Here is a 25,238-nt window from a genome sequence, read left to right as displayed (position 1 = left end):
CTGGGGAGTTTGTTCAGATTGTGACGCCTCTCTGTGTGAAGAAGTGTCTCCTGTTTTCCGTTTTGAATGCCTTGAAGCCCAATTTCCATTTGTGTCCCCGGGTGCGTGTGTCCCTGCTGATCTGGAAAAGCTCCTCTGGTTTGATGTGGTCGATGCCTTTCATGATTTTGAAGACTTGGATCAAGTCCCCACGTAGTCTCCTCTGTTCCAGGGTGAAAAGGTTCAGTTCCTCAGTCTCTCAGTAGGACTTTCCCTTCAGACCTGGAATAAGTCTGGTTGCTCTCCTCTGAACTGCCTCTAGAGCAGCGATATCTTTCTTGAAGTGTGGAGCCCAGAACTGTCCACAGTATCCAGATGAGCTCTAACTAGTGCATTGTACAGTCTGAGCATCACTGCCCTTGTTCTCAGTTCTACACTTTTGACAATATACCCCAGCATTGTGTTTGCCTTTTTTATTGCTTCCCCACATTGCTTGGATGGAGAAAGTGAGGAGTCCACATAGACTCCTAGGTCTTTCTCATGCGTTACTTCATCTAGTTCTGTTCCTCCCATAGTGTAATTATAGTGGACATTTTTGTTACCTGCATGTATTACCTTGCACTTGTCCACATTGAGTTTCATCTGCCAGGTGTCGGCCCACAACTGAATATTATCTAAGTCCCTTTGAATAGCCTGTGCTGCTGAGATTGTATCTGCTGAGCCACCTATTTTAGTATCATCTGCAAAGTTGACAAGTTTGCTAACTATCCCAGAGTCCAGATCATTAATATAGATTAGAAAAAGCAAAGGCCCTAGTACTGATCCCTGTGGAACTCCACTAACAACCTCACTCCAGTTAGAAGCGACTCCTCTAATCGACACCCTCTGTTTCCTAGACATCAACCAGTTCATAATCCATCTACTTACATTACCCTGAATACCTACAGCTTCCAATTTGAGGATCAGTCTTTGGTGTGGAACCTTATCAACAGCTTTTTGGAAATCTAAGTATATCATATCATATGCTTTCACGTGATCTACAGCTGCAGTTGCATGTTCAAAAAATTCTAATAAATTAGTAAGACATGATCTGCCTCGTCTAAACCCATGTTGACTATCTCCAAGAATATGGGTTTCATTGAGATGCTCCTCTATTTTCTGTCTAATCATTTTTTCCAACATTTTACAGGTGATGCAGGTGAGACTGATTGGTCTGTAATTTCCTGGCTCAGTTTTGTCCCCTTTCTTGTGGATTGGTATGACATTTGCTGTCTTCCAGTCAGTTGGCACATCCCCTGTTCTAAGTGTCATTTGGAATAAATAAATAATAAATAATTTCCCTCATTTCTTTAAGTACTGTTGGAAATATCCCATCTGGCCCGGGTGATTTGTTGGTTTTTAATTCTGCTAGTCCCTTTAGTAGCTCCTCCTCATTTATCCTGATCTCTCTTACGGTTTGACTGGACTGATTGTCAACCTGTGGCATGTCATCTGTTTTTCTTTTGTAAAAACCTCTGTGAAATACTAATTTAGAGTATTTGCCACATCTTGTTCGTTTTCCAAGATACCTCTATTTTTGCCCTTTATCTGTTTCACTTCCTCCTTTATTGACCGCTTGCTGTTGTAATATTGAAAAAATCTCTTTGCATTGGTTTTAGCTCCAAGAGCTATGTTTCTTTCTATTTCCTTCTTTGCTTTCCTCATCCCTTTCTTAAGATCTCTTTGCAGCTCAACATATTCTTTGTATTTTGTTTCATCACCATCCCTTTTGTATGCGCTATACAACATTTTTTTTCTCTTTGTATTTTTTTGCATACCTCTATTAAACCATTTTGGCCAGTGTTTTTTGTTCCTCAATTTGCTAAATTTTAGTACAAATTGCTTCTGAGCCTTGAGAGTTTTTTTGCTCCAGAGTGAAAATGTTTCCACATCCGATCTTGCAAACCCACTTGTTAAAATCCCAAACTACACTAATAAAACACCCCGCATTGCTCTGTCAGACCCCTGGCGCCTCCTGCTAGTTTTTCCTTCTTTTACCTCTTACTTCCAGATTAACAGCGGGGAAAAATAGCTGTCCAGAAAAAAAGTCCTTTTGCAAATCAGCTCGGGTGAATTATGATTGGCTGAGAGCCAGAAGGAAAGACCAGGCAGAGACTCTGACTCGGCGAGAGAGTAATCTGAACGGGATTAGGGGCCCCGTAGAGATCAGGCTCTTTGGTGACCACGAGCCTGTTGAACCAGAGTCAGATCCGCGGGAGGGGGGGCAGCGGCCCTGGGATGGGTGGGACTGTGTTGTGCTGGGCTGGGGGAGTGTAGAAGGTTCTGGGGAAAAAAATAAATAAAAAAATAATATATATATATATATATATATAAGTAAAGAGTCCAGGTTAAGTCATACACTTAATGGTGAGAACAAAAAGCAGAAGGCATTGCACTGGATCTACTGTATGGCTTCATCATTTGCAATGGCAACTCTGGCTGCTGTGTAGTGAGCCCCGATGGTCAGAGTGTGGGGGGGTTACAGCATTGCTAGGATCACTGCGTCCGAGGTACATGTCTGGATACTTTCTATCAGAGGCGCTAACACACCCGCTTCTATACTACACACGGTCACTCATGCATGATGCACATGCGCGGGTCACGCTGGAGGCCGGGGCGGCAAGAGACGCCGGCGAGAGGTGCGGCTCGCAGGGCATTGTGGGAAGTGTAGTTTTCCCAGAAACATTCCGCGACAGACCCGAGCCGCCGGCTGCGATTTCTTTCCAGGAAACATTAACCCGTTCGACACCGCTGCCCTACAAACAGCCCCCGCCGACCCCCGCAGGAGAGCACAACCACCGACACGCCCACGATGCACAGCGCTGGGATGGGATCTGAGAGGCTCATCACTGGCAGGGGGAGCCGTGTGTGCAGTGTGTGCGGTGTGTGTGGTGTGTAGAGTGTGTGTGTAGTGTGTGGAGTGTGTGTGTAGTGTGTGCGGTGTGTGTGTAGTGTGTGCGGTGTGTGTGCAGTGTGTGTGCAGTGTGTGTAGTGCGTGTGTAGTGTGTGTGCAGTGTGTGTGTGGAGTGTGCAGTGTGTGCTGTGTGTGTAGTGTGTGGAGTGTGTGTGCAGTGTGTGTTTAGTGTGTGGAGTGTGTAGTGTGTGCAGTGTGTTGTGTGTGCAGTGTGTTGTGTGTGCAGTGTGTGTAACGTGTAGTGTGTGCTGTGTGCAGTGTGTGTGTAGTGTGTGGAGTGTGTGTGCAGTGTGTGTGTAGTGTGTATGCAGTGTGTGTGGTGTGTGTGTAGTGTGTGTGTAGTGTGTGCAGTGTGCAGTGTGTAGTGTGTGCAGTGTGTGTGCAGTGTGTGTGTAGTGTAGTGTGTGTGCAGTGTGTGTGCAGTGTGTGTGCAGTGTAGTGTGTGTGCAGTGTGTGTGCAGTGTGTGTGCAGTGTGTGTAGTGTGTGTAGTGTGTGTAGTGTGTGTAGTGTGTGTGTAGTGTGTGCGGTGTGTGTGCAGTGTGTGTGTAGTGTGTGTAGTGTGTGTGCAGTGTGTGTGCAGTGTGTGTGCAGTGTGTGTGTAGTGTGTGTGCAGTGTGTGTAGTGTGTGTGCAGTGTGTGTAGTGTGTGTAGTGTGTGTGCAGTGTGTGTAGTGTGTGTGCAGTGTGTGTGCAGTGTGTGCAGTGTGTGTGCAGTGTGTGTGTAGTGTGTGTGTAGTGTGTGTGTAGTGTGTGCAGTGTGTGTGTAGTGTGTGTGTAGTGTGTGCAGTGTGTGTGCAGTGTGTGTGTAGTGTGTGCAGTGTGTGTGCAGTGTGTGTGCAGTGTGTGCAGTGTGTGTGTAGTGTGTGTGCAGTGTGTGTGCAGTGTGTGTGTAGTGTGTGCAGTGTGTGTGCAGTGTGTGCAGTGTGTGTGTAGTGTGTGTGTAGTGTGTGCAGTGTGTGTGTAGTGTGTGTGTAGTGTGTGTGTAGTGTGTGCAGTGTGTGTGTAGTGTGTGCAGTGTGTGTGTAGTATGTGTGTAGTGTGTGCAGTGTGTGTGCAGTGTGTGCAGTGTGTGTGTAGTGTGTGCAGTGTGTGTGCAGTGTGTGTGTAGTGTGTGTGTAGTGTGTGTAGTGTGTGTGTAGTGTGTGCAGTGTGTGTGTAGTGTGTGTGTAGTGTGTGTGTAGTGTGTCTCCCTCTCCATCCGCCCGCGTGCCCTGGTGTGCGCCCGGCAGCGTGAGCGCGCACGTAGCTACTGCTGCCCCCGGCGGGAGCGCGGCTGGTGACGTAAGGGGCGTGCCCGCACAGTGATGATGGCGGTGCGTGAACGCGCAGCGGCAGTAATGGCTGCTCTAGATCGGCGGGTTCCGAGTCTCGAGGATTTTGCGGGCCAGAGCTGGAGCTCCTGGGTCGAGAGGGCCGACATTCCCGCGGCGGATGGTGAGTGAGGCCCTCGGCCACAGCCCGGCCCGGTTCGGCGGCGGCTCGGTTCCGGGCGCGGGCTTATTTCCGCAGAAACGCGCGGAGTCCCCGCACTGTAACCCAAACAAAGGATCCGCTGGGTCCTAGTGCCGCCCAGGTACCGCGCCGCTCGGTCCGGCAGCCCTCCCGGGTCCTAGAGGATTGAGCGTCGCGAGTGGAAATGCCCACCACGGCGAAATGGGCCCCGGGGCGCCGTGCGCGGAGCGGGGGCAGCGCAGGGGGCCCTGCGGCTCAAAGCTCAGCGCTTTAAAGAAGTGCCGGACTCTGCTGGGGAGTTCAGGGAGAGATGTGTAAAGTAACTGGGATGCATGCGGCCGGTGAGGGAGGGAGAGAGAGTTGTGTAGGAGGGGAGAGTCCTCTCACAATTGCTTCTATCTTGTTGCATAAAAACGGGTTGCAACTCAGTGGCAGTGATAGTGAAGCGCAGAGACAGACAGACAGACAGACAGACAGCTGTTGTAGAGGATGTCACCTTTCTGTCTCCGCTCTGTCTGGGAGTGTCTCTCCCCGTCATTCCTGGCGCTGCTGCTCTCCAGTCCAAACACACGGACTACAAATGATGGCAAAAACAAAGCCGCGCAAACTCACCAGTTGCTGCCCTGGGAAGCGCCCGGAGCGGAGCGGGTCCTCCATCTCTCTGCACTTTCTTTGAAACGCTTGACTTCGGTTCATCTGTTTACACGTCCATTCCGCCAATTTGTGTAGAAAACTAAACTGCTGCACAACAACAGAAAGCGACGAGTAACGGAGGAGGTGAACGTGTCGCCTGCACACAGCGTGAGAAACGCACTTTCAACCGGCACCGTTTGTCTGCATGTCTAGGAAAAAACGAAATCGGTCTCTGTGTCCTTCTGCCTGCTAGTCTGTCTGTGTGATCACTGAGTCTGTCTGTCCCTCCTGCAGGACTGGATGTGGAGGAGGGCGGCAAGAACGGGCGGAAGAAGGTGGAGGCGATGACACTGCGAACAGAGGGTGAGGCCGGCTGTTCATTTACCGCTACTCTCTCCCATCCTTCTCGCTCCTCTTCCCTTCCCTCTCAGCAGGGATGTGAAATGGACTTTCTAACACAACAAAGCACTCCATGCCAATCAACAGCGTCCTGCCCCAGTGATCACTGTCGTCACAGTTGTGGTGCGTGTGTCTGTGTGAGCTGACTCTCTCTCTCCCTCCCTCACAGACATGTCTATCTTCGGGCTGTGTCCCGCACACGATGACTTCTTCCTGGTGGTGTGCAGCCACTGCAGCCAGGTCGTCAAGCCTCAGGCCTTTGAGAAGCACTGTGGTGAGCAGGGGACAGGCAGGGAGAGGCTGTGCGAGTGTTTGACGAAAGCTGTTCTTTAACGAGGTTTACAATGTCATTTCTCTGCACCCCTCCCCTCCCCTCTCCAGAGCGCAGACATGGGCCCCTCAGCAAGCTGTACAGCCACCTGCACCCCTCCCCCTCCGCCCCACTGCCACGCCTGCGCCCTGGACACCCCCCTGCTTACCATGGGACGTCCCGGGCCGGCAGAGACCGGCCTCAGGGGGTGACCCCCCCCCGAACCCCACTGCAGCCGCCCCCACAGAGGAGCGCCAAGGGCCAGAAGGATGGAGGCGGGTAAGATTGGGCTTTATATAGTGCCTTTCAGAACGCGTGACCCAGAGCAGGTGGGGAGACAAGGAGTGGCTTTTAAACATCGCTGCCCTGGTCTTAAATTAACTGAAAGATGCGAGGAATGCAACAGGAACGTCAGTTATTCGAGTCTGTTGAACGATTCTCTCTCTCCCCCAGCAGCCCATTTGCTCCGGCAGTGAATGTCGAGAAGGCGCCCCCCCAGTTGCCGAGCGACAGCCCCAATGTGAAGCTGCCCGCCCCCCCCGTGCCCCCCCCGGCACCCTGCTCCCCTGGCCCCCGGGACCCTCCCAGTGTGGGCTCCCCTCTGTCCCGCACGACGCAGGGCACCCCACCCTCGGAGAGAGCGCTGTCCCGGCGGGGGGAGGTCAGCCGGACCCCCGAGACACCTCGCAGTGGACACAAGACGTACAAGAAAGTGTCCAGTAAGTCGGGACAGACAGACAGACAGACAGACAGACGCACACACACACACTTACGTATACGTCTGCTTGCACATGCACTCACACAATCGCACGCTCACGGCCCCGTCTCTCTGCAGAGAAGGAGTGTGACCTGGACAAGCACTGCGGGGTCCTGGACCCGGACAGGAAGAAGCTGTGCACCCGGCTGCTCACGTGCAATGTAAGTCTCTCTCTCTCTCTCGTTCCCTCTCTCCTGCGCTCTTGTTCTCTGTGGTTTGCGGAGCACGAGACAGGAAGTGTGACCTCTGTGACACAGGATGTAAAAAAACAACAGCATAGAAACACGAGGGAGGGCTGCGCTGGGGTCAGGGATGTCCGGTGATACCGCTGACCCTCTTGAGTCATGGGAAACATCTCTCCCTTCTTCCTGTCTCTTCCTCTATTCCTTCCTTTCCCTCCCTCCCTCACCTCCTCCTCCTCCTCCCTCTCATCCTCAGATCCACTCGGTGCACCAGCGCCGCAAGGTGACGGGCCGCACCAAGAACTTCGACCAGCTGGTGGCTGAGCTCAAGACAGGGGCATCTCGGGGGCGGGAGCGGGGGGCTCCATCCCGGGACAGGTCCGGCCCCCCGAGCCCCGACACCACCACCCCTCCGGGGGACCCCAGCGCCGCCCCCAGCTGCCGGCGCCGACTCCCGAACTGCACCGCGCTTAGGTATGGGCCCGCCGGGGCAAAGGGAACACCCTGGACAGCCCGGGTGCTGCAGAGAGGGTTAATTAGACTAATGAACTCTAACGACGCACCAGTGACCCGCAGGGGCCGCGTGGAGCCACAGGGTCTGACTCTCCATCTGTCCGCAGGTCCGGGACGTCGTCGGACAGCGGCGGGGAGGGGGAGGGGACGGAGCCGGACGCTGAGCCCCTGTGCCCCCCCGAGCACGAGCGGCTGTCCAGCGAGGAAGAGGAGGAGGAGGAGGAGGAAGAGGGAGCGGAGGAGACAAACGACTGCCACTGCACGCCCTGGCACCCCCAGCCTCTCGGGGTGCGGCCACCGAGCATGCACAGACGCACACACTCGCACGGATGCACACACACACGCGTACACAGACGCACACACGCTCACAGTGGGCTTGTACACACCTGTGTCGTGTGCATGGCTGTCCCTGACCGTGTCTTCCCCCCCCCCCACAGCTGTGCTCGTTTGGCAGCCATGCTGTGGGCCGTGGCGTCTTCACCTTCGACCGGCGGCTTCACCACCTGCGTGCCGCGCTCAGCAGCATGGTGGAGAGACACCTGAGTGCTCACCTGTGGAAGTGAGTGCCACGCCCGCTCCTTTGCCACACCCGCTCCCTCCCCCTCCATGCCTGTATTAGTCTCTTCCTTCTCATCTGTCTTTGTATGTGGTGTGTGTGTCATCGTCATGCTTCTGGTCTCCTGCGTCTCTCTGATTTGAGATCCAGCCCCTCGTCCTCTGAGTGTTGAGCTCAGGTGCTGCAGGTTGTGTTGCTCTGCACACGTTGTTTCTGTGCTCTACATTGTGAGTTCTGGTCGTGGCTGTTCCTAAAGTAAACCTTCTACCCGCTGTTAAAAGCTCAGTCGCAGCTCTGCCGTGTCCTGGTCAGCGTCCAGAGACTCTGGTCTCCTGTGTTTACGGCTAATAAGAGCTGCAGGGTTTGATAGTGAGGCCCCAGAAATACATTTTGTGTTTTGTTTGTTTCACAGGAAAATACCTCAAGCAAAAGACCTCCAATCACAGCGTACCTCGGCAGCCACCCCAGCCTCCTCCTCCTCCCCTTCTTCCTTCCAGCATTCTAGCTCAGCTGCTAGTCTTCCCAGCGCTTCCTCCCTCAGGCCCTCCTCTTCCTGTGTGATGTCATCGGCCCTCGCCAAAGACGCCAGGCTCCAGCCGTGCCCCGCGGCCTCGCCCGGCCCTGGCACGAGCAACGTGGGGGGGGGCGGGCAGTCCATCACCTCGCCGCTGCCCGCCAACACGCCCTCGCCCTCCCCCTCGGGCCCCGGCCGCACCCCCACGCCCGCCGCCAAGCTGGGCAAGCCGTGCCGGCTGAAGGAGGGGGCGGGGCTGGAGCACAGCGCCGCCTCTAGGAAGAGGAAGAAGCCGCCATCGCTGTGCAGCGAGGGCCCCTCTGGCCCCGACCGGAGCCGCGCGCCGCCGGAGAGGGCGGGACGTACGCCCGTGTCCCCCCCAACAGAACCCCTCCGGATCGCCCCCGCCCCCTCGCAAACCCCCTCCCCCCACGGACCGCTCAATGGGACCCTCTCCCCGGGCAACAAGCCCCGCCCCCCACCGCCTCCCTCTCCGCGGCCCCTGCCCCCCCCTGACCCCGGCTCCCGCGGCCGGCCTGGGGGGGGGCAGCCCGGGCTGCGCTGCAAGACCGTCGGGTATGACCACGGGGGCCTGGGCAAGAAGCGCAAGAGCGCCGGCCCCCCAGCCCCACCGCCACGGCCCTCCAAGCCCCACCGTGCCGCCCCCCCGGCCCACTCCAGCTTCTTCTCTTGGAAGAAGGACGTCAAGGGGGCGGCGCTCCCCGCCGGGCTGGGGAGGAAGCTCAGCACGCAGAAGGTGGGTGTGAGTCGTGCGCCAGTGAAGACGGGCAACTGACCCACGGTGTCGGCCGGGCCTCGGACACCAGCGCAGCCGTGTCTCGGCACTTCTGTTCCAGCCCAGCTGTCAATAACTTGGGTGTCCTGATTACACTGACTGTCTGAGGGAGGGTCATGCCTCCCTGCGGGCTGCCAGTGATGTCACTGGTCTGCGTGTACCTGAAATCGTGATGTCACTGGTCGGCGTGTTCCCTTAATCCAGGAGAGTCTTTTAAGCCATGCAGATGTGTATGAGTCAGAAAGACTGCAAGTGGTTATTTAAGTGAGACAATAATTGAGGTTAATTGAGTACAACTGAAGAACACGGTGGTTATTTATTTTATTTGATCTTTTCCGCAGCCAAAACTGCATCACTGAGAGTGCCTGCCTCTGGAGCCGGGAGGAGTGATGGCCGCGGCCCTGGGGCTCTGGACACTGGGAGCAAATGGCCTTGTGAAAGACCTGAATGTGTCTGCAGAGTGAGTGAGAGAGTGAGTGAGCGAGAGTGTATGAGTGTGGATGGATGGATGGATGATGGATGATGGAAGCGAGTGATTACTTTGTGTTTATGTATAGAAATACCTCAAGAATTACCTGTCATGCTGCTAAACAGAAACTTTGTTGAATTCTTATAAAAAAACAAAAGGGAAAAAAAACTTGCAAAAAAACAAACAAACCCTGGATTAAAATATCCTGACCACATCTGACCGTCTTCTTGTCTTTATAATCCTTTGGTTTGCCTTTGTGTCCCGTCCCACTCCGCCACCTCGTCCAATAGCAGCGCAGGAGAGACGCGGGTCACATGCAGAGAGCTGGTAGCTTGCAGTATCACGGGGGTGTCAGACTCTGGGCCTGCTGGGGCCGTGGCATCTGTAGGTACTGCTCAAGAGTAACACTGGCAATAAGTGCAGATTGAGCTTCTCACCCTCACGCTGACTTCCCAGTTTTCAGATTGTGATGAGGACTAGCGCTGAGGTTCTGGCCAGAAGAAATAGTCACTCTGGTAGGATTGGTTTGGTTGGTTTAACTAGCAGTGCATTGCCACACACACTACACAAACAGTGCCTTAAAAAGCAAACCAGCTAACGTCAAATGTTCTGTGTTTGATCTCGTATATTTAGAGGTTAACTCTACCTTGTCAGTTGCCAAACAATAGTGAGGTGCTACCTAAACATGTGAGGAACAGAAAATGCCAAACAAATATACCGTAGAGTGGATTCATTTCTGTATCGGTGAAGTACGTGCTAAAATTCGCGGGAGTAAGAGGCGAGGCCGCTCAGGCAGACAGACAGACGGACAGACAGACACAGCCGCCGGTCAGCTGTCTCCCTCGGCCCGGCCGCGCCCACCCTGAGCCCCTGACGTCATGGCGTGGGAGAAGGAGACGTCACTCAGGCCCCGCCCCCCGCCCCACGCGTATCAGAGCTGTTCCCGTCCGTATCCAGGAAGTGCGTGTAAACAGAGACGGACGGACGGACTGACAGCGCAGGAGCTAATCTGGCCGGCGATCAGCCGCCGGGTTCAACAGGGACTGCACAGGGGCGCCGCCGGGCCGCTGATCGGCTCAGCTCTGTCCCACTGACGCCCTGTGGCGGAGCTTGGTCTGCAGGGAGAGGAGGGACAGCATGCCGCCCGTCCCCGGCTCCGCCACTCCCCGCAGCAGGGCTTCCCTCCAGCAGCGAGGCTGATCGGATCAAAGCGGGCTGCGGAGCCTTGTGGACTAACCTGTGTGTGTGGAAATGTGCGGACCCGCCATCTGCGCTCTGTGACGAGGCGGCCGTCGTGCGATGTGCACCTGAGCCGGACCGAGCCTCCAGCCTGAGACGCCGGTACCGTCCATGCGTGGGGACGTGGAGTACAGCCCGGTGGGGGAGGGCCTGGGCCTGGGCCTGCGAGAGTTCTGGCTGTACGGCTGGCTGCGCACGGCGGCGGTGGTGGCCGCACACGTCGTGGCGCTGGGCTTCACCATCGTCATCACCCTGCTGTCCCGGCCCGGCACCAGTGAGTTTGATTGTGGTTAACCTGTCTATTTTAGCATGTGTACTTTGTTGGCGTTTATATTTTGCAGATGCGCATTCTTGACATGAACACGTTTACCCTTGAAGCCTCAGTGATTTGTAACCGGTGGAACTGAAATCTGTGCATTTCCTCAACCGGTTAGACAGGCCGGCCCGCATTGCTGCCCGAGGTGCGGGGAGGTGCGGGGAGGTGCGGTGGCCTGACGCCCGAGTTGTGTTGTCTGTCTGAACGGGGACACAAGAGCCTGCACCCAGGGCAGCAAAAGACCACCGACCCAACGGCACACAAAATGAATCAAATGACACCCTACAGACCCGTGACCTGGCCTGGTACATTATGAATGAGCTCACACAGACCGGCAGGAATGGGAGAGCTGGTGTTTTCTTACAATTGTGAGTGAAGGCACCTGGGATGTGCAGTATAGTCGCCACCTCTGTTTAAGCTCGCATCCAGCGAGGCAGGGTAGCAGACGGCTCAGTCACAGGGGGACAAGTGTGGCTCTTGATGTCCGCTCCCCCTCGCCTCCGCTCCCTCTAGGGTCTCTTGTGTTTCCCGAGCCTGGCCGGGCCGCTGCAGAGATAACAAGAACAACGAAGGCAGGCCGGGCATGGAGAACCAACAATGAGACGCACAGCTGTGGAACAAAGGCGACGCCGGCGCGGCCACATGGGCACAGGAGCCGAGGCAGACGGTGTCGGTCGCAAACAAAGGGGGTGGTGCTGCTCTGCCAGCTCCATGAATTATTCAGGGCCCCTCTCAGTGTGCCGCATGGTGTTTCCGTGCGAGTGTCTTTATTATTCCGTCTCCACACAGGCAACTTACAGCTGTAACATAATATCACAGCATTTCTACCCTTTTATACACTGTAATGAAGTGCCTCGCTCCAGAGTACAACACACTACCCCCCCAGGACTGAACCCAGAGCCTCCGCTCAGCAGTCCAGGGCCCTGACCCTGTAGGGTGAACTGACACCCCCCACAACAGCACCGCAGTGCGTTACACTTCATCTGAGCAGTGTGTTTAACCCCCTGCGTCTCTCTCTCTCTCTCTCTCTCCCCCCTCCAGGCCTTTTCTCGTGGCACCCCACCTGCATGTCTTTCGCAGTAAGTGCTCCAATCCTCCTCTCAATGCTGTGGCAGGGTGTCGGCGGGGTGGGGGGGACTGACTCTGACTCTGAGCCCCGGCAGCCGACACTGCCTCACCGGGCTGTCACTGCCTCACAGGCACCAGATTAGTTATGCAGGCAGGCAATGAATAATAAATTACTGAAGAAAACAAGAAAGCAAGAGGAGTAATTGCAGGCGTCCTGACCCTCAGTGGCACTGCTCCATTTTGGAAAGTGCACTACACAGACACACACACACACTCGGACAGACAGACAGACACACACACACAGCTCAGTCTGTTTGGTGAAGAGTCACGAGTTCCTCTCTGCGCGTCAGCAGCACTCTGCTGTGGTGCTGAACTGCCTCTCCCGCTCTCCTCCTCTCTGCAGTTCTGCCTGTGCGTGACGGAGGGGGTGCTGCTGCTGTCTGCAGAGGGCTCCCCGCTCTGCCTCCGCTCCAGGCAGGGCCGCGTGCGAGTGCACTGGGTGCTGCAGGCCCTGGCCGGGGTCGCGGCCGCGACGGGGCTGGGCTTCATCGTGGCCAGCAGGAACGCGTCGGGCCTGCCGCACCTGTCCTCCTGGCACGGGCTGCTGGGCGCCGGGACGCTGGCGGCCACGGCCTGCCAGGCGCTCTGCGGCCTCGTGCTGCTCTTCCCGCAGGCCCTGCAGGGCCCCTCGCTCGGCCGGCTGAAGCTGTACCACGCCACCTGCGGGCTGCTGGCCTACCTGCTGGCCACGGGCACCGTGCTGCTGGGCATGTTCAGCGACTGGTTCCAGGGCATCATCAAGGGCGTGGTGTGGTACGCCTTCCTCCCGCTGCCCCTGTTCCCTGCGCTGGTCGTCATGAACCAGATCACCAGCGCCTACCTGCCCAAGAGGAAGATCACCACCTGACCTCGGCCCGGCCGGAGCACGGAGACGGACTCTGAGCTCCACGAACTGCAGAGACTGAGTAGGACAGCAGAGGGGCTGCGTGTGCGTGTGCGTGTGTGAGCGATGTTTGTTTTAACGGCCAGTCTTGTCTGTATTCAAAGTGGTAAGAGGTGGATTTTATTTTATTGATCCTGTTCTGCGATGCTGTTAAACTACACAAGACCCCTGTCGTTCACTTTGTTTATTTCTGTTGTGTGTTTTGTTTTGTTTTTGCACTTGTTTTTAATATGTAGTGTTTTGGGTTTTAGTTTTTACCATTACGTGGTGTTTTCTGTCTTTGTTGCCTGTCCTTCATCCTGCTGTTCTGAGTTGCGTGTGCGTGTGCGTGCGGTCTGGCTCTTCTGCACAGGTGATTGTGAGGGCCCTTTACATCGCTTTTTGATCTATTTGTATAGAAGCACTGATGTGGGAGGAGGGGACACTAATAATAATACAGAGTAAACTTTATTCCAAGTTTCTAATGCCGAATATATGTACACCTTGAACCTCCCTTCAGTGTGTGGACAAGAACTGCTCAACCAAAACGCCAGCACCACAGCTTGTCCTACGCCACATGTGACCTTTAACCTTCCCCGGCTGGGCACTCCTGCCATCTCCGGCTTGGTTCCCCAGCTCCTGCGGCCCGCGTGTCTCGTCCCGGCGCTCCTCGGGCCTGAGTCGAGGAACGACAGAAGTAGAGACGTACCGGGTTCTTCTGAAGCCTGTTAAGCTGGACTGTTTTGATGCATCGGTATTGATGTGGAAGAGCCTGTGGGCTGCAGATCATGACAGCAGGTCGAGCGGCATCCCTGGGACGAACGTGGCGCTGCTCGGCGACGCCTGCTCCTTCAGCCAGAGAAAACGGTTGCCGAGTGCGGTTTGTTTTATTGTGTGTCTTTTTTATTCTTTTTCCCTGGCTCTGTCCATTAAAGCTCTTCTCTGGTTGTTGTGGCTGTTGTTTGGCTTTGATAATGGGGATCCGTGTGCTGTGCACAGAGCCAGGCTGTGCCAGTGCGTCGCCCTCGCCCCTACACGGTGGAGGGCCCTGAGTGAAAGAGGGTGTCTCAGATGAAGAGTGAATGATTGAGGGGGGGGCTGGACATCAGGCATTAATGTGGAGAGAGATTTCAATCCAGGAAGCAGTGCCGGGCGGGCTGGGGAAAGCTCTGTAGCGGTGCTGAGGCTCTACAGGGGGACAGCATTGGGCTGGCGAGGGTGGGGAGTGATGGAGAGTAATAAACACCCAGAGAGCTGTAGAAAAGAGCGGGATTAAAGCAGCAGTGTGTAGGGGGCGCCAGTGCGTAGTTTTCACAGATCATCCGAGCCGCTGAAGCACAGGGCACAGGGTGCAGTTCATCATGGGGTCACTGGGTGGCAGTGTCGAGCCGTGCCGCAGGGTCGTCATGCCCGGCTGCGAGTCTTCTCTCATTACACACTTCAGTCTGAAGGACACACTGCAGCAGCGGTGGAGCAGGGTACAACATGGTCAGTGTGCACTGCACTCCACCTGATCCTATTTTACCATTTATTTACCATGGTGCACTGTATGATTTTATGATGTTTTTATCATATTTGTATTATGATTTTACAGTTTTAGCGGGGAGGGTCGTAACCCCTTTTTGACGTTGCCTGCCATACAGACTCGTCTCTGCCGAGAGAGCCTCTGTCCCCGCTGGACACACAGATGACCGCTCCTCACAGGCCCGTGTGTCCCGAGCGCACGCAGCCCTGCCCGGATCAGAGGCCTCTGCACAGCAGCATACCTGAGCAATGGCTCCTCTCTGCGCTTGCGTTTCTGCCTTTGTTTTTGAGTTCTGCTGATGTTTGTGCTGCTGTCTGTCTGTCTCTCGCATATCGTTTACCCCACACACATATAAATGAACAAGACAGACGCGCAGGACGCACACCGCACACGCACTACTTTTCACCACAAAACTCACTGGCACTGATCTCAATGATGTCTGAAAGCGACTGTGGCGAATTAGCCCATTTGTGGTGACTGAGGGGTGCAGCGCAAGAGTGGCCCTCACACCATCATCATCATCATCACCATCACCACCACCACCACCACCACCACCATCATCAGCAGCAGCGATGGCTCTGGTTGGAAAGCTTGTTTCCAGCAGCAGCGACAGGCCCGGCCTCGCCCTGTCTCGGTGAATCAGGACCCGGCTGTGCTGCAGGCGCCGGCCTGTCGGGTGCTGTTCCCGGCCCGGGGACCCGCAGGCCGCAGCGGAGCAGTAACTGCACATCTCTGCGTCTGTCCTGCGCAGCTTGTAGGCCTGCAGCCCAGCGTGATTTGCATAGTAAACGCAGGCCTGATAAGTATAATAATAATAATAAGGCAGGCCTTCTGAAAAGCAAAAACATAATATAAATAAGTTCTGCTTTCAATGACAGAATGCACATATACATGTCCCACCGTTAGGTTAGTCACTGTGTTAATACTGACTGAGCTGTTCTGATTTATACTGCACTGAATAAAGATGAATCAGTATTCGAGGAACTTTATTAACTTCATTATCTTAAATTAATTAATTACGGGGGCGTGGCCGTGCAGCGCAGGAGATAGCGGTGCATGGCGGGAAACCCGCGCGTTGGCGGGAAACGCGTGTCAGCACGGGGCTTCTACTGCTCTTCAGAGGAGGACGAACGGCAGGACAAACTGAGGTAAACTAATATATAGAGCGAATAAAGTGCAATAAAACAGATACACGACACAACTCAACCGCCTAGCATTGAAGCCTCGCTAATGAGCAGAACATTGATCTCACCGCGGACATTGCTGGTAAAAAAACCTTGAAAACATCCTTGACGCTGTCAGGTAGGATACCTATATATATGTATATATGTCTGCCGATACAGCGCTGTTACAGTAGCATCTCATTATGTATGAGATGTTATTAAAGTGTAAAAGTTGCTCAGGCTGGGTTGCTCCGCAGCGCCCCCTGGCGGCCGCCACTGCTCGCCGGTCGTGACGTCAGTGTGTGTTTAGAGGGGCGCTATAAAATGGCCAACAAGAGACTTGTCTTGATTCTGATTACAAACCTGTAAGATCACGCCCAGTTTTAACTAATAATACCTTTTACTATTAAGTAGGACCGTTTTTCCCTTATGTAGCATATTGACTCACTAACGAGTGTCTGATGTTCAGGTGTAAAGATTACAGCGCTGTGGTGTGTGTGTCTAACACTGCTGTCTGCAGTCTGTCCTCCACCGCTAATGACTTGCTCCTAGAAGAGCAGGAGGGAAGTCAATTATTCATCGCTGTGTACTTTTAGCGCTGCAGGAGGAGGAGGACATGGGGAGTCTGACGCAGCGCTGGGTGTCTTTCTCTCTAACCTTGTCTCCTTCTCTCTCTGGTTATTAATAGAGCACGTGTAGGATGTGTCTGCCCCCCCATGAATGCAGGCCTGTGGATAGGGAGTCGAGATGCAGAGAGACCCGGAGCCGCTGCCCTGGTGGGAACGAAGGAGGAGAGAGAGAGAGAGAAAGAGGACAGGCAATGGCACTTGGCACAGGTAAGAGTGAGCGGGACGCCTGGCCAGCATCCTGCCAACACGCCTCCCTTCTGCCCTCTGTTTCTCTCCGTCTGCCCTCTGCCTACACGTACAGCGCGCTGCCATATTTAACACAGAGATAGGTGTGGAGAGTTGTGGAGGCACAAGCGACAGGGCTGGTGTTGTGTGATGCGGTGTGTGGCGGCCCTGGGGTTCCCCTCCACAGTGCTAATCATAATGACCTCCGCCCGCCCCACCCCCACAGCAGCAGACCCCCCGCTGTGTCGTGCGCCCGATGCCCCCGCAGCACCGCAGCGCGCTCAAAGCTTGGTGTTTTATGTATGAGCGTCACACGACGCAGAACAAGCACAACAAAGACAAAACACAGGCCTGGACTCGGAAAACATTCTTCTCTCTTTTATTTTTGTAAATATCTTTTCCCCTCCTATATAATGTCTATAACCTCTGTCGATCGGGGAATGGAGGCCTGTACACGTTCGCACAGACAGCCCGAGCCCTCCTGCTTGATCAGTACCATGCGTGACATTATTACAGCGGGCCTCTGTGGTTCTGGATGTTGTTGTTTCGGAGACCGGTGCACAGCTGGGCGGTGGCATCAGGTCGGGGTGACTCTCTGCCCAGTGCTGCCGTGGTCAACAGACAGCTGCTTCTCAGAGCCCTGTGAGGGCAGGGCGGGCCTGCAGACACAGCCTCTGCACAGTACAGTGAGAACAAGACAGTGTCTCTTCCCCCACTGGTGTCTGAGTGCTACACAACAGGATGTAGCAGGACAGATATACAGACAGCTTCAACGTGGACTGTGTTACTTCTCATACAGTGGCACTGCCAAATTGCATTGAAAATAAATACATACATACATACATAAAGCTTTACAGAGATAGAAAAAATAAATAAAACCTGAATGTTAAACCTCGCGCCGCAGCTGGCTGGGTTGTACAACATACTGTATTTTGATGCGGATTTTGGTGAATTTGGGTTGGATGCGCGAGCTGTCTGCAGGGTGTGAGCTTGTAGGACTGGCTGCCTGGCTCCTGCACGTGAGACTGGGTGTGGGTTCCCTCACAGCGTGCGTGAGATCGGTCTGCGTCCGGACCCAGAGCCGCAGCTTTGCGTTACTGCGCTGCACTGCCGCTCACCTGGCCAGGGAGACCTGCCTTTGCTGTCCCCTCTGCTGCGCAGCCGCTGACACAGAGACTGGCGCTTTTGTCACTGTCCCACTGTGCATTGTGTTTTTTTAGTTGTATTTTTTGCATGGTTGTGTTATTGCAAGAAATATATATATTTAATATTTTCTAGCCCATTTGAAATAAGCAAGCAAATTACCATAGACGTCTCAGTGCAAAAAAAAGCTCTCAACCAACATCTGTTTCCCTCTGGTCCTGAGCCTGCACTCTGGCACCCTGTTGCACAGCGCCCGAACCAGTTGAGCCCACAGACTGGCACCCAGTGGCACAGCACCTGATCCAGTTTAGCCAGCACTCTGGCACGCTGTGGCACAGCGTGTGAACCACACACCGTCTCGGGCAGAGCAGCCAGGAAGCAGGTTCTGGCCGCTCTGATCCGATTGCTGTTCCTCGGCTGCGGTGCAATAGATATCTGCAGGGTTTGAAACCGGCAGCTGTTACACACAGGTGACTACAGCCGTGTCATGCATTATCAACTTCCTTTTTTTTTTAATGTATTTATTCACTTGTGTAACTTTTAGTTTTTGTTATTACGGTCGTCATGTGGTGCTGCTGCAGCTCTGAGAACCAGTCAGTCCATGTTTCTGTTCCCAAGAACCAATCGGAAGCGACTCTAAACATCTCCGGCAGTCCTCTGAAGTCTGGTAACAGAGCGCCGCAGCTCAAGACACTGTAACACTGACCCTGAAGACGCCACTGACGGGATGCTGCCACTGCAGTAAAGACAGACACCGAAACATGCGCTGCTCATGAAACATGAGGTGCATGAGGTGGACGAGAGCCTGGGTCCGCCCTGGAAAACAGCGCTTTGCCCTGGGTGTACAATACAGCACTGCAGTGTGTTTCATAAAGATATACATTTGTGAAGCAATCTGTAATTTTTATTACATAAACACGTCACGATCGGGAGACAAAAAAGATGACAGAAGTGTTGTGTTTATTACAGCGAGCCGGATTCTTGGAAGTGCCTTTAGATTATTCAAACACAGCGGTTTCTGGTGCCGATCCAGCACTTCCTGGCCCGAGATCACAGCCCGGCCGCGCCGTGTGTCTGGGCTGCGTGTCTCACCGCGGCAGCGACTGGAAGGGCCTCGTCTCCACTGAGGCGGGCGTGATCTGCACGTCGGCCGGGACCTTCATTATTAGTGTGTGACTTTCAGGAAATGTCTAATTAGCCCTTAATTAAGCTGGCATTAAAACACAGAGCAGCCTAAATTGCACTTCTTTACACGACTACAGCTGCCAAAACTGTGACACAGCGGGCGGCTTGCCCCCCGACCCCGGAACAGACAGGGCCGTGTTTTATTTCGCTCACGCACACTTCCTGTGAAGGAGCGCCTGCAGGGCTGGACACGGTGACACAAACACATCAATAAACGAACAAACACACACAGACGCATCACTGAACAAGAGCTACCCTGACTGCTTTCCTTTGCAAAGTACGAGAGGTTCCACCACAAGAAAAGAAAAAGAGAAAAAAATAAGTGTTTATTCTCAAACTAAAGTTTAATGTAACTTAAACCAGGCCGAGAGAGAAGCCTTTGGTCCCCTCTTATCTGCGTAAAGATTTTATTGTCTCTCATCTGATAGATTGGCCTTTGAGTAGCAGAACTGCTTTCACTAATTAGAAAAATAAATAAATTCTGCACAACTTGTGCGTGTATCACAGTGAGACAGATGCGCACAGTTTCAGGGCGTCCATTACGTCTGGTGTTCACACACAACAGGGTGAAAGTACAACCACAGCAACGGAAACACTGGAAGTGGCTTCTCCTTCACCGCATTTCACAGATCTGTTCTGTGCCGGCTTCTACTGGCCCAGACAGGCACATATATAGTTTCACACAAGCCGCATCCCCGGCTGCTTGGGTCTCCCCGTCCCGCCCGTCCTGCAGCTCCGCGGCGTCCGACACTGCCCTGGACAGCTCAGGGTAACTAATCCCCAAGAGGCTTCTGGCATCATCTTGGTCTGTGGATGATTCGTAGCCTGTACTCGCCCTTCCTCCTCCCTGCCTTTCATTCTTCTTTCTTTGGTATTTCATGTCCACTTCCAAAGGCACCACGAGCGGGCAGGGACAGCAGGCTGGCCGATGGCTCTGCCTGATTTTGATGGTGCTGTGAAGCGAGTGTGCTGAAACAAACAAGCAAACAAACAGAAACAAAAGAAAGATCTGACTGAAGCCCGACAGCCAGGCGAGCCTGAGCGGTGTCGGCGGCCGGAGTGCGGAGAGCCTCTGCGCCTCGTGACTGTTCTGTGTCAGCACTTACATTTCCGAAACAAAGCCGTCAGGGCTGCTTATTCGTTGAAGAGAATTAATTAGCCCGCTGCAATTTGGATGTCTCTCGGTTGTCACGACAGACTATCTCTGTACCGTAAGCCGCTCTTACCTTGACAGTAATGCTCTGTAAGACATTGGTAAAACTGCTGCGCAGATGTTTCCTTGTTTCATCTTTTCTTTTGAGATTTCCGAGCTGCCTAGGCCGGTCATACATGCTGGCATTATTTAGTTAATCCCTCATGCCAAAGGGAAAGTTGGGGCTGTCCGCGGGAATGAATGCTGTTCCCTGTCAGAGTTTGCACAGACGGTGACTTATTGTGCTGCACATCAATGAAGCGGCAGCCTCCGAGCAGAAGGCTCTGTTTTTACACGCCGTCCGTCAGCGCTGGGCAGGACTCTCTGAGACAGGCTGTGCATGTTCACCAGACTGATAAAAGGACCAAGGACAGCTTGGGCCAGTCATGGTGGGCGCTGGGGAAGAGAGATGCACGCCTTTTATACCGCCATGCTGCACACATGACCTGGTCTTGGCTTCTGTTTTTTTCTTTGTTTAGGTTTTACAAAACAAAGTGTAAGTCCTTGTATATTTACAGTGTTCAGTCCTGACACGGTAAACAACAGCACACGCAGGAGCCCGGTTTCTGCTTTTGTTTGTTTGCTTGCTTGCTTGTTTGGTTTTGTTTTCTCAGATCTGTGTTCAGCTGCCCTCGGTCTGTGCGATGAATCGACACTGATGTGCACAGCTAGTGTATATATATACATTTATATATATTTCATGGCTTCTTGTATATACAACAACAAACTGAACAACAAAACGAACAGTAAACCAGCTAACCTGAGCTCTGAAATCCAGCCTCTTATTGTTACGACTACAGACGGCAACTGAAGGGAGGGTGACCGTGGGGGATATTTCACAGTACAACCAGCTAACGTCGGTTTACTAATTGGGATCTTCTCTCGCTCTCTCTCTCATCTTTCCTAGTTCATCTTGATGCTCTCGCTGTTTGACATTCTCCCTTCTCTGCTCAGCGTAATGCCACTTAATACCAAACGCCTGACATTTCATCAGCATGTTTTGATGTTGTTGTTTTGTTGCAGTTTTCCTGCCTGTAGGTTTTACTAGATCCCTGTATTCTAGCACATAAACCCTCCCCCCGTGTCTGTGCTTCCCCAGCATCCTGCCTTAGACATTCAGCATGTACATCACTGTGCAAATAATACTGCTGTTCCCCGCTACACTTGCCCACCCTGTCTGGCATGACGGGGCTATTTTACATTCAGCATGGCAGGTCTACTCTTGGACTAAAGTGCCGAGCTTCGTCTTCTTCGGTTTCTTCTTGCATTGACTGTGTTTTTCTTTTTGTTTTTTTTTCATTTTAATGTGACATGCTAACCCTGCCGTGTGAACTCCGTGTCTGCTGTGTGTGCTGGCGGGCGCAGTTGACATCCTCTGCAGGTAGAGGAGCTGTTAGTTGGTGGCAGGCCGTGACTGTGACAGTGGCTACTCATAGCATCGTGCTCCGGTCTGTCGGCAGCAGGGTGTTATCGTTCTGTCTTTCTGTCGGAAAGGGACCACTCGGATGTTTCTGTTCAGTTACAAAATCGGTGCTACAAGGCTCCTGCTCAGATCTTATTTAGCGAGACACAACTTTTATATGCACCTTTCCTATTTGCTTTGAAACTATTATTTTCTCAGACTATTACTATTATTATTATAATATTGTTCTATTTGCCTTTTTTTTCCCCTTCCCCAAATTTTGCTTTTCCATGCCTCTCTGTTACCAGACTGTTTCACAGTATAAATATGAAGTGCTACAAAAATGAAATTGCTGGAAAGGGTTCATTTTTCATTATTATTATTATTATTATTAATATTATTCTTATTAGTATTAGTCTTTTCCTGTTAAGTCTCTTACACCAGGTTAATAATAGAAACTACCCCTACTGAAGCCAGCCGCTCTCTGGAGTCCTGTTCGCACGTGGGCTGAGGATGTCAGCCTTCATCGCCCCACCTTCCCGTTTCCAGAGAAATCCCAGCAGGCAGCTCTGCGGGGGGCGGCTGGGTGGCCTGGACGGAGCACGAGTCACGCAGCGTACACGAGAGGAGGCCCCCGGCGCCCGCTGTTACACCACTATGGGGGTGTCGGAAAACACGGAGCTGATGGACTCTGCGTCCGACCTCCTCCTCTGGCCCCGCTCCCGTGAGCTCTCCGGCCTGTCCTCCGCGGCGGGGTTGACCTTGCCGTTCTGGCCCTGCAGGTCTTTGGAAGGCTCGATGAAGGCCACGTGTCTGCTGAGCCCCGCCTTGCTCAGCACGTCGTGGGTGGGCGTGGTGCTCAGCATGGAGGAGTGGATGCTGTCCTCCTGCTGGCTCTTGGCCTTGCCGCTGCCCGGGCAGCAGAAGCAGCGGCAGGGCGTCAGGTACAGGTAGATAAGCACCAGCACCACGCTGGCCAGGCAGCCCACCAGGGTGGTGTAGGCCGTGTTCAGGGTGTTGTTGCCGCCGTGCATCGTGACATTGTGCACCTTGACCGTCACGTACAGCGTCTCGTTGAGCGAGGTACTCACGGCGAAGCAGGTGTACACCCCCGAGTCCTCGGGCCGCACCAGCCGGATCTGCAGGCTGTCCTTGTTGAAGACCAGGTTGGTGTGGTTGGTACTGACGTTGGTCACCACCACGTTGTTGGGCGTCACCCAGGTCTTGACCATGTCCCTGTGGCGCGTGTCGCAGCTGAGGGTGAGCATCTGGTCCAGGTAGGCCTCCTCGTCTGCCTCCTTCACCGCGCTGCAGTTCATATGGTCCCCGTTGAGCTGGAAGACGCCCACGCTGACCTTCTGGGGGCCCGGCAAGGTGCAGGTGTAGTCGTCCTTGAAGTCCACGGCGGAGCTGAGCCGCCGGATGTGCCAGAGTGCCAGCAGGCTGTAGAGCTCGCAGACACATGCGATCGGGTTGCTGTGGAAGTAGAGGCCGTTCTTGATCCAGGCCGGCAGCGCTTTCAAGTCCTGGATGGGCAGCACTTTGATCCGGTTGGAGGAGACATCGAGCAGGCTGAGTTTGGGCAGCCGGGTCTTGTCCTTGACCAGCTCCAGGGGGAAGCGGGACAGCTGGTTTTGGCTCAGGTACAGCTTATGCAGGCTGTTGAGGCCAGAGAAAGCGGAGCGGTCGATCTGGGAGATGTGATTGTTGTAGAGCAGCAGCACCTCCAGCTGCTCCAGAGGCTCGAATAGGAACTCGTCCAGCTGCCGCAGCTTGTTGGAGGACAGGTCCAGGTAGCGCAGCTTGGTTACGTACAGGAAGGCCTCGGACGAGATGAAGCTCATGCTGTTCTGGTTCAGCAGGAGGTTGTGCAGCTTCAGCAGCTTCACTTTGGTCCACTCGGCCGTCAGCCTGCTGATGGAGTTGAAGCTGAGGTCCAGCACGGCCGTGTACGTGGGCAGGGAGCTGGGGATGGTGGTCAGGTTCATCTTGGAGCAGCTCACGATGTTGCTGGCGCAGATGCAGACATTGTAGTTCGGGGTCAGAGCCGCGGACCCAAGAGGCAGCAGCGCCAGCAGGGCCAGAGAGAGCAGGGCGGCGCGGAGGAGGAGGCGGGCCGCTGAGGTCCCGGGAGAGCGGTCCTGTATCAGGACACTGGACGAGGGGTCCCCAGCCGCGCGGCTCGGGGACTGCATGGCGGGGGGGGTGCGCAGAGCGAGGAGGTCCGCAGTCAGGTGCTTCTCACAGCACGGGGCTGCCGCGCTGCCTCTGGGATCCCTGCCACCATCGCAAGAACTGCAGCTGCAACGAAAACCCAAAACGCGCCTCATTAAGAGCTACAGTCAGCAAGTGAGCGAGACAACCTGGAGTCCCAGACCAGGAAGCAGCATCACCTGCCTGCCTCTCATTTCCCACTGACTGAACAGCCCCACGACCGTCCCCTCCCATCACACTAACACAGCTCTCACCACAACAGTCTGCGATGACTAGGCTTTCGGGATTTGATATGTATTTGGTTAAGAAACACTTCACACTGGCACATGCTTCAGCCTGGTCACTGGTTGTACGATGGCAAGTATGTGTTACCACATGAAAGACACCGCATGTTTGGACGAGACGAGCTGCCTGCATCACAGGCTGCATTTGGCATGGAGTTGCAACAACAACAACAGCAGCAGCAGCAGCAGTATACACCAACACAGACACTCTCACACTCACACACTCATGTTGACAGACACACTTGACACAGACACGCACACACACACACACATCCGAGTAGGCAGAAATGGAGCCATCTCACCTACTGCAGTGCAGTGAGCACGTGCTGAACCTCGCGAGTGTCCAGTGGAAACAGAGGACCATGCTTGGAGCTGCCGTGGGCCCAGGCTGTGCAGTGAAGTTGTCAAGTGTTGCAGTGCACCATTCTCCAGCCTGCGCAGAGGCAGAGCTGGCGCAGAGGGCACACACCAGCCCGGTGAGCGGTGTGGGGAGATCACACCGAAGGACAGGGCTTTACTGCCTCACTCTCTCCTGCTCTCACAGCTGTAGCATTTCCCCAGGCCTGCTGGATTTAAAGTCTGCACCGAGCAGCAGACTGCATGTTGGTCTCTTCCTGCAGCCACCGATAACTGGTTCAAGCAAGCTAGGCTGCACGGGAAGCACAGATAATATTGGAAAAATTATAAAAACTCTCCTTTGTGTTTTCCCTCAAAGACAGAATCCAGCAGGGAAAAAATAGCCACGTGAAAACGTATATCGAAGCAGGAAAAAAACAAATGTCTGCAAGAAGAATCCCCTGCCAATTAAAAACCACGTTTAATTGTTGAAAATACAAGATGTCAATGGCCAGAAGGGAAAGGAAACATGTCTCTCTCTCTTCCTCCTTTTCTTGGCTGCTGTCCCTTTCCCACACCACTATCCTCAGCAAGGACCCCCTCTCCTCCTCCACCTCCTCCACCTCCTCCTACTCCTGAAGCAGACGAGTTATGAATGCGTAAATCAAAAAGGATAAATACATCCCCAAAGCAGATCGCCTTTCTTCCCAAGGAGCTGGCCGTCCGTGTTGGTGCGTCTTCTCTTGCAGCTTCTCAGGCTCATATAATCAAATCCCGGGTTCCTCGGAGGTGCCCGATAAAAACCCGCTGCATTGCTCTTTTTTTCCCTTCTTCCCTCTTCGTGGAGTCGGTGAATGGGAGGCGCGGAGGACCGGGTCTCCG

At 54.1% G+C, this 25,238-nt stretch overlaps 3 protein-coding genes across 3 annotated transcripts; 2 read left to right on the top strand and 1 right to left on the bottom strand.

Annotated features, from left to right (window-relative positions):
• Nucleotides 1-4,236: 4,236 nt before the first annotated feature.
• On the top strand, nt 4,237-9,727 carry LOC136749131 (ataxin-7-like protein 2). The gene is made up of 11 exons (XM_066703098.1): nt 4,237-4,366; nt 5,312-5,380; nt 5,586-5,690; nt 5,798-6,005; nt 6,180-6,445; nt 6,562-6,644; nt 6,922-7,139; nt 7,286-7,466; nt 7,616-7,737; nt 8,147-9,005; nt 9,386-9,727. The coding sequence occupies exons 1-11, from the start codon at nt 4,237-4,239 to the stop codon at nt 9,401-9,403; spliced, it is 2,259 nt and encodes a 752-aa protein (XP_066559195.1). The 3' UTR covers nt 9,404-9,727.
• A 703-nt stretch (nt 9,728-10,430) lies between these two features.
• Nucleotides 10,431-14,006, top strand: cyb561d1 (cytochrome b561 family, member D1). The gene is made up of 3 exons (XM_066703099.1): nt 10,431-11,026; nt 12,110-12,147; nt 12,540-14,006. The coding sequence occupies exons 1-3, from the start codon at nt 10,864-10,866 to the stop codon at nt 13,041-13,043; spliced, it is 705 nt and encodes a 234-aa protein (XP_066559196.1). The 5' UTR covers nt 10,431-10,863; the 3' UTR covers nt 13,044-14,006.
• Nucleotides 14,007-16,975: 2,969 nt separating this feature from the next.
• On the bottom strand, nt 16,976-24,954 carry amigo1 (adhesion molecule with Ig-like domain 1). Its single transcript, XM_066703097.1, has 2 exons — nt 24,323-24,954; nt 16,976-23,823 (listed from the first exon to the last, which is right to left on the bottom strand). Exons 1-2 carry the CDS (start codon nt 24,382-24,384, stop codon nt 22,170-22,172), a joined length of 1,716 nt encoding a protein of 571 aa, XP_066559194.1. The 5' UTR covers nt 24,385-24,954; the 3' UTR covers nt 16,976-22,169.
• Between the last annotated feature and the right edge of the window lie 284 nt (nt 24,955-25,238).

Source organism: Amia ocellicauda, chromosome 5 (genome assembly GCF_036373705.1).
Source record: "Amia ocellicauda isolate fAmiCal2 chromosome 5, fAmiCal2.hap1, whole genome shotgun sequence".
Taxonomy (NCBI): Eukaryota; Metazoa; Chordata; class Actinopteri; order Amiiformes; family Amiidae; genus Amia; species Amia ocellicauda.
Note: the sequence above shows the minus strand (reverse complement) of the source record. Positions and strands in the feature narration are given on the sequence as shown.

What these genes read in the sequence shown, in the direction of transcription:
- LOC136749131 (XM_066703098.1), top strand. Translation starts at nt 4,237, where the DNA reads ATGATGGCGGTGCGTGAACGCGCAGCGGCAGTAATGGCTGCTCTAGAT. An exon ending in CCCGGCTGCTCACGTGCAAT is followed by an intron (nt 6,645 to 6,921) that starts GTAAGTCTCTCT and finishes TCTCATCCTCAG; the next exon opens with ATCCACTCGGTGCACCAGCG. An exon ending in CCGAACTGCACCGCGCTTAG is followed by an intron (nt 7,140 to 7,285) that starts GTATGGGCCCGC and finishes ATCTGTCCGCAG; the next exon opens with GTCCGGGACGTCGTCGGACA.
- cyb561d1 (XM_066703099.1), top strand. Translation starts at nt 10,864, where the DNA reads ATGCGTGGGGACGTGGAGTACAGCCCGGTGGGGGAGGGCCTGGGCCTG. An exon ending in GCTGTCCCGGCCCGGCACCA is followed by an intron (nt 11,027 to 12,109) that starts GTGAGTTTGATT and finishes TCCCCCCTCCAG; the next exon opens with GCCTTTTCTCGTGGCACCCC. An exon ending in CCACCTGCATGTCTTTCGCA is followed by an intron (nt 12,148 to 12,539) that starts GTAAGTGCTCCA and finishes TCCTCTCTGCAG; the next exon opens with TTCTGCCTGTGCGTGACGGA.
- amigo1 (XM_066703097.1), bottom strand. Translation starts at nt 24,384, where the DNA reads ATGGTCCTCTGTTTCCACTGGACACTCGCGAGGTTCAGCACGTGCTCA. An exon ending in TGCTCACTGCACTGCAGTAG is followed by an intron (nt 23,824 to 24,322) that starts GTGAGATGGCTC and finishes TTTTCGTTGCAG; the next exon opens with CTGCAGTTCTTGCGATGGTG.